Source organism: Drosophila santomea, chromosome 3L, assembly GCF_016746245.2.
Source record: "Drosophila santomea strain STO CAGO 1482 chromosome 3L, Prin_Dsan_1.1, whole genome shotgun sequence".
In the NCBI taxonomy this organism is placed as follows: Eukaryota; Metazoa; Arthropoda; class Insecta; order Diptera; family Drosophilidae; genus Drosophila; species Drosophila santomea.
In genome coordinates this window covers 14,367,764-14,374,915 of record NC_053018.2, presented here as the reverse complement: position 1 = coordinate 14,374,915, position 7,152 = coordinate 14,367,764, and the positions used below count along the sequence as shown (strand labels likewise).

General features: G+C 41.0%; 1 protein-coding gene across 1 annotated transcript; it reads left to right on the top strand.

Moving 5' to 3' along the window:
* Nucleotides 1-1,289: 1,289 nt before the first annotated feature.
* On the top strand, nucleotides 1,290-5,614 carry LOC120449954 (transcription factor SOX-2). Its single transcript, XM_039632655.1, has 3 exons — nucleotides 1,290-1,388; nucleotides 2,171-2,827; nucleotides 4,646-5,614. The coding sequence occupies exons 2-3, from the start codon at nucleotides 2,259-2,261 to the stop codon at nucleotides 5,277-5,279; spliced, it is 1,203 nt and encodes a 400-aa protein (XP_039488589.1). The 5' UTR covers nucleotides 1,290-1,388; nucleotides 2,171-2,258; the 3' UTR covers nucleotides 5,280-5,614.
* The last annotated feature ends 1,538 nt before the right edge of the window (nucleotides 5,615-7,152 follow it).

The window sequence follows — 7,152 nt, the reverse complement described above, 5'->3', positions numbered from 1 at the left end:
ACCAAATGAGCCACGGATCGATTGTGAGGACAAACACGAGTCTCATACAGAGCAAAAAACTATAGTATAACTATAAAGTTATGATTTATTTGCTTTTAAAGAATATACTAAATATCCTATAAAATTTGATAGAGCTCATTTTAACGCCTGATTGTAAATTAAGTTTTAAAACCTAAAATGTAGCTCTTAATAAAGAACATAAATGGACGCCACTTTATTTTGCATCTTATTAAGATAAAATCGACTAGACTTTCTCCAGACTTCGGTCTTCTTTATTTTTATTTTTGTCTATTGAATCGATAATAAACAGTAGTAAACCATTTTCACATTATCACACAGAACAGAATAAGGAAGCGTTTTATAAAGTAATTATTTAATGATTTAATATTTTGTAAGATAATACATTAGCGAACCTCTTAAAACAAATCATTATTATTCTAGAGTTTATGAAAAATTTAATTTACAATACCAAATAGAAAGTAAATGGATCATATACCCAAGTAATAACATTTTTAAATATATTATTTAGTTATTCCTTGGCTTATTCCAGATTTTGATCAACTGACCCGAAATAATATTGGGTTGAGAAATTGATAAAAAAAAATGCAGATATTATCAACTGGCGACGAGCAAAAGGAGCAGCGTTCGGTAAACAAGAATGCAAACGCGCACACAAACCGAAAACAAACCCGAGACAATTGTCAATAAGATACAAAACGCAGATACAAAGATACAAAGCAGCAGCAGCGAGTTTTTATCACTTAGCCGCCACGTTGACGCGTCCTCCGAAGGTGTAAAAAACTCTACAAAATGTGCGCGCTCTCTCTCTCTCTCCCACTTACGCTTCGCACCACCCTTCTCTCTTGCACTATCTCTCGCCCCGTCTCGCTCCCACTCGGTCCTTTTGGGCGGCAGCGACGCAGCAGCGACCAACCACTACAGAGACACCCTCACACTAACAAACACCCACGCTCTTCCTCTTGCCCCTTGTTGTTGCGTTTGTTTGCCGTTTTTGTCGCAAGTTTTCGAATGTGTTTTCAAATCCAAATTGTCGCGCACTCGAAACGGACGCGCTGCGCTCGGCTAACGGTGAATCGGCAGTCTAACGGTTTAGATACTTCCCACGTTCGTAAATTCCGTGCTCTATAAATCTCGAACTGTTTGGAAAACAATTTGAAAATTCATAACAGTGCACTTGTGTGTTTTGAAAACTGCTTTTAGCGATCGACAATTAATAATTTAATATTTAATAGCAAATATTTATGAACAAAAGCAACACGATCGCATGATAAACTCTTATGCCATTTAAAAGTTTGTTAAGTGTCACGCATCGAATGGCATGCAAATTTAAATTGTGTTAAGGAGGAAGTAAAAGACAATTATTACAGGTAAGTTGATTATGCTGATAAAATAGATTTATTCAAACAAGGTCTCTAGGTAAAGAATTCGATAATTTAAAAAAAAAAAACTATAAATACATAGACGTGCTCTAAATTAAACTAATGCATTCTATTCATATAAATTACCTAAAAAGATCAAACTTCTGCTCTTCATACGGAGCATAAAGAATCTGTGTTTAATTTTCTTAAATTTAAATATAATCATTCACTTAAAAATGAAAGCATAATATATTTATATATATATATATATCGGAATCTGAAACATGTTGTATATACTTTAGAAATATTCACCACCTTTAACATTAGAAAAGCTGTTTGGTTTTAAAACCTCTATACTCTCCTTTAAAATATCCACATTTGCGTTTCTTCAGTCTTTCAAAATGTAAAGTTCTAGACCAATTTTATGTAAATTCCTCATTTAAAATGTGTTTTATGCGACAGTACTGTTAGTATGCAAATGTTTAAAGGAGTATAAGTCGCATAACATTAATTGAAGGGAAATCCCCAAATTCGCAAATACTCAATACTGAAAACTGGCTCAAAAAAGTGGCAAATATTTATGTTGCTTCGTCATAAAACCTGAACGCCGCATTGAGCCCCCTTTAGAAGCACAAATTAGAAGGCATAAAAGGAGCTCCATTGTGCATTTTTTGGCGAGCAATTCGCAGTGCGAGGAGCTCCAATCGAATGACTCATGCACGGGAGCAGCAGACAGAGTGGTAATGCTAACAAGGCATATCTATTGAATACCATTTCCGTTGACATTTCAGAGCTCTAGGAGCAGCTGCAGCACTACCACCTGATAATTACCACCTGCACCCCCATCAAGGAGTCCCCCTGGACGCCGCGCCCGGCATCATGACGAGCATCTCGGCGCTGCTCCACCGGAGCCACAGCCACAGTCACAGCCACAGCAATGGTGGTTACACGAGCAGCGGGAGTAGCAATCACAGCCATAGCAGCAGTCTCTCACCGCAGTTGCCCGGCATCAATTTGGGTTTGGGCATGGTCGGTGGCCTGGCCATGGGCATGGGCATGGGAGTGGGTGTAGGCTCTGGATCGGGAAACGCCACACCACCACCATCGATACCGCCAGCTGACCTCGCCATTCCGACAGCGGCACCCACTCCGGTGGCACCCAAAATGCACCAGCATCAGCATTCGCACCCGCACCACCATTCCAACTCGCATCATAATGCCCCAAACAGCCACTCGAATCCGAGTGCTGGAAGCCATCACAACAGCCACGACCACATTAAGCGACCAATGAACGCTTTCATGGTCTGGTCGCGGGGGCAGCGTCGCAAAATGGCCCAGGACAATCCAAAAATGCACAATTCCGAAATATCAAAGCGCCTGGGCGCCGAGTGGAAATTACTCACCGAAGGACAGAAGCGTCCATTCATCGACGAGGCAAAGCGATTGCGGTAAGTGTTGTTCACTGGGGTCTGGTTAAAACACACTGAGCAAAAATATATGCACCAAATGCAGGGTTTTGTAACATTAACAAAGTTTGTGATAAAAACAATGGAGTTTTTTTTTCAAGAAAGTCAAGTCCTTGCCTTTAAATTTTAAAGCAAGTTTCTAAGTCTCTAAACATTAATTACCAAAAAAGGATTTATGTTTGTTGGTATTTTTACGATACCCTCAGAAACTTACAACTATATTTGTCCATTTATTACAGAAATTTGGTTATTTTTCTTACAATAAATAGTTATAGGCAATATAGTGCTAGAAACTATTGCAGTAAGCCCATTATAATTATTTCTTAGAAATATATAACATTTAGAATATTTCTGAAGGTTCCTAGGTTTGCTATCACTTTACTAGGATGTTCATGTGGTATTTAGTAACCAAAATGTTTATTTTTTTCTGTGCCGGCTTACGCAGGAGTAGAGTGGTGTAGGTTGGGTGGGAAATTCTGGCTTGGTTTCGGTTACCATTTCTATTTTCCCAGTTGGTAGCTGGTAACTGCTAGCTGGTAGCACATTCTCACTAGATGCCGTCTGTCTGGCCACAAAATTTGATCGATTAGCTAAGACAAAGGCTCCCTATTGTGAGGAGTTCCTGCTGGATTGTGAAGCTCTGGAGCCGGGAATTGTGTCCGCTCTGCTTAGTCAGAATTTCATTGGCACTGTCGTATCTTGGGTAAACATTTCAATTGATGTTGTCACACAAAAGCGAGGCAACACGTCGCATGAAATGCTCCATTCATATTGCATTTTGCTTCTTTTTGTGTGTTTAACCCATTCAGTGTACCCTTTCGAAAGGGTTTAGGTAACTTAAGATTCGGCTTAGTTTTAACGCAGATATTTGGTTGGGATTAACTGGAAATAATATAAGAAAGCAGTGCGTTGTTCAAGAAAAGTTATGGAAATTTAACATAAAGTTCAAAAAGAAGAGCTCACAATTTTTTGGGGATAATATTTTTCATTTAAAAAGTCATTTAAACCCTTTATAAAACTAGCTGTTAAATATAGTTATGGCTATAATTGAAGTGCACTATAAACTATAGGAATTCCCCAGAAACGGCGTATCTCGTAAATTCAATAGGCAACTCGATTCATTTATTTTCTATACCTTACCAGATAGAGCCTAGTCTTTGATGGTGACGAACCTCTGTGTTTGCACTGTCATAATCCTTTTATTGATTGGATTGGCCTGCCAAAATGAAAATGTGAAATTTTATGTACATTTTATGACATTTATAAATGATCAGGGCTTGTCAGCAGGGGCTTAAACTAATGGCCATTCGGGGTTTTCGAGCGAGCATATCGAGTGAAAAGAACCAAAAATTCTGATCAAATATTTGCCAATCGCGCGATGATAAGAAAAACAATATTTTTTTCGGGACCCGCGATAAGGCGGCCATAAGGCCATAACTGACCAAAAGAAAGGAAAACAATAATAAATAAGGAAAGAAAAGAAAAGCGAAAGTAAAAGTAAAACAAGAGGAGGCGACCCAAACACACCTTTTATCAGGTTTTATCGTTTTGTCAAACAAATGTCAACAATTGCGCATTGTTGCAGCTGGGAAATCGGAAAGAGAATCGAAGTTGGAATCGGAGTGGTGGTTCTTCGCTAAATACACAATATAAACTTGTATCTCCCGGGTGTGGGGTTTATGGAAGGGTTCCTCCACTTCTCCTGGGGTTTACGACCAGAGATGGCTGGCTTTATGATATCATCAAAGTTTAAATCGTTCGATCTTTTGATCAGTGTTTCAACATTTATTTTATTTACAGGGCCCTGCACATGAAAGAACATCCCGACTACAAGTATCGACCACGTCGCAAGCCCAAGACGCTCAACAAGTCACCGGTGCCAGGTGGTGGTAGTGGTGGTGCTGGCGGCGGCGGTGGTGCTAGTGGTGGTGCCAACGGTGGTGGTAACTCCGGTCCCGGTGGCCCAGGATCGGTTGGCTCCCCCAAGGATATGCAGCCGCAGCTGTCGCCTTTGGGTCAGTCGCTGCCCCATCTGCACGGACATCCGCATCAGTCACCATATCAACCGCATCCACACCACCCGCATCCACATCCGCATCATGTCCAGCTGGCCGCCGCCACCTTGAGCGCCAAGTACGGATTCGGTTCGCCACTGGAGCTGTCCCTGCCCCGCCTGCCGAACGCCTTTCCCGGCCTCGCCCACTATCCACTGGATCCCACGCTGGCCCTGGACCTCCAGGCGCGCCTCCAGGCCATGTACGCCGGCTCCATCTACCATCCGTGGCGGTATCTGCCGCTGATAAGCCCCGAAACTCCACCCTCCCCGCCCAGCAGCAGCGGCACCGGCATCTCATCCTACGGATGCGTCAAGTCCGAGAAGTCCTCTCCAAATGCGACAGTGGCCAGCACGGCCAGTCCGCCGAACATCATTTGACCGACTCCTCTGCGCTTCGGCGCCGGCACCTCCTCATCCGCAGAGCACGTGGTCTAGGAATTCGGATGGTAATCCTGCTCATCCAGCCCCAAAAAGTTAAAAGTCCTAATGTTAGAGCCTAGTGTTAGACGAATATTTTTGCGCGTGTCTTTGGTTGCTACTTTTATTTTATGTTATGTTTTGGGTTCTGATTAAATGCAGCTTAACTATTTTGTGCATTATGTTATGATGAACGTTAAATTGAAAACTACATTCAAAATCTCAGTTCAGTGGCATTTTTAGACTAATGTGGAAGCTAAGTCCAAACTCGAAAATCAATAGCCATTTTGAATTAAACATAAACCATAACGACTAAGAGAAAACATTTAGCAGTGTGGGATAATTTTAATACATTTCATAATTTCCTTAAAGACGTTAATGTGCTATCATCAGCTATGAAAATTCATAAAATCATTCGAATTCTTAGTTAAATATTACTTCGACTGCACAAAACATTTTTTATTGATACGTTGTTATATTGATAACTCAATTATTTCGGTAAAGCTTTGAATTATAACCACAGCATAAAACACACATTTTAAATGTTTTTATTCATACCTATTTTAAGGACTTCACAATCTTTGTTATCACTTTCCGGAACCCAAAGAAATTGCTTATTAGGTCTAAAGTACATTAGATTTGTTAAGGCATCGAGAACATGTCCACATTTATGTAATATATGATTGTAAAACTATACTTTAATGTGATAAAAGAAAGAGCAGAAATCTTATTAAAAACAGTGTGAATATACACGATTCCTAAACAGTGTACTTGCTTAAGAAACGGCTATTGATGGTTAAATTTTAACAATAGTTTTGGCCCTGATAAACATAAAGAGACCTGGTGGAAATGGGAGTGAAAATCACAGCTTGCAGTCTGCGAGGAGTCAGCGCCACAGGCTTCTGTGAATATAACGACAATGTTTTCTGATGCGTTGATTATTAGTTTAAATTGCCGACACGCCGCGGGGATGAATGGATGACGATGGCCAGGATTGTCTGCCGCTGCGGAAGGGTGGCGATCGTCCTTAATGGGATTCCATCACGCCCACTTGTTTAAGCGGCCAACTGTGAAGCGCTCATCGCCGAGGCGTGTCAATAACTCTCGGTCCGGTCCAAAAACAATTGGCACTTTTTTGTCTTCACTGGCACTTCACACAAAACAAAGCAGCAACCACCACTATTTTTTGGACTGTTTTCTCTGGGTGGTTGGGTGAAATATATATAGACTGCGTGGCGGTAGAGGGCAATCGCGACAGCATCGTAACCAGCTGAAAAGCCGCCCATAAAAGTCGCCCAAATGCCACGCTGCAACGCAACGAAAGTGCTGATAAGGAGTGCCAAATACCAAGGATGCCGCACCCAACTCAGCCTCCTTGCCCCACGCACCAAATCTACAGCTCCAAGTTTCACTCAAAAAAACACTACCTCAATTCAAGGTTTGTGTTGTGGATCTATGCCAAAAAGATGTTATTCAAAAGTTGGTTTAAAATCGTATTTAATGACATTTTTAGATCAGATATAAAAATTTATTCAACAGATCAGTTGCTAATTTGCTTATTTTTTTATATTTTTTTAAGTGCTGACTGTCTGCCCATTCCCACAATCACACAGACATTGTGGTGCGCCTTTTGTTGGTCGCAAGGTCGTTTTTATAGTGTCCTGGCCCCATTCACATTCACATTCACAGTGACAGTCGTCGAGCGAGAGTCGAACTTGAATAAGCATTTAATGTTTGCATTCTGACCTCACCTAAACACAGACAAAGGCATCCTGGCATCCGCCATTCCATTCTTAACGAAAATCACTTGTGCGAAACTCTATGAAATGCTACA

Bases quoted from the DNA above. Each gene is read 5' to 3' on its own strand.
- LOC120449954 (XM_039632655.1), top strand. From the start codon at position 2,259: ATGACGAGCATCTCGGCGCTGCTCCACCGGAGCCACAGCCACAGTCAC. The intron at 2,828-4,645 runs GTAAGTGTTGTT...TTTTATTTACAG, and splicing joins GACGAGGCAAAGCGATTGCG to GGCCCTGCACATGAAAGAAC.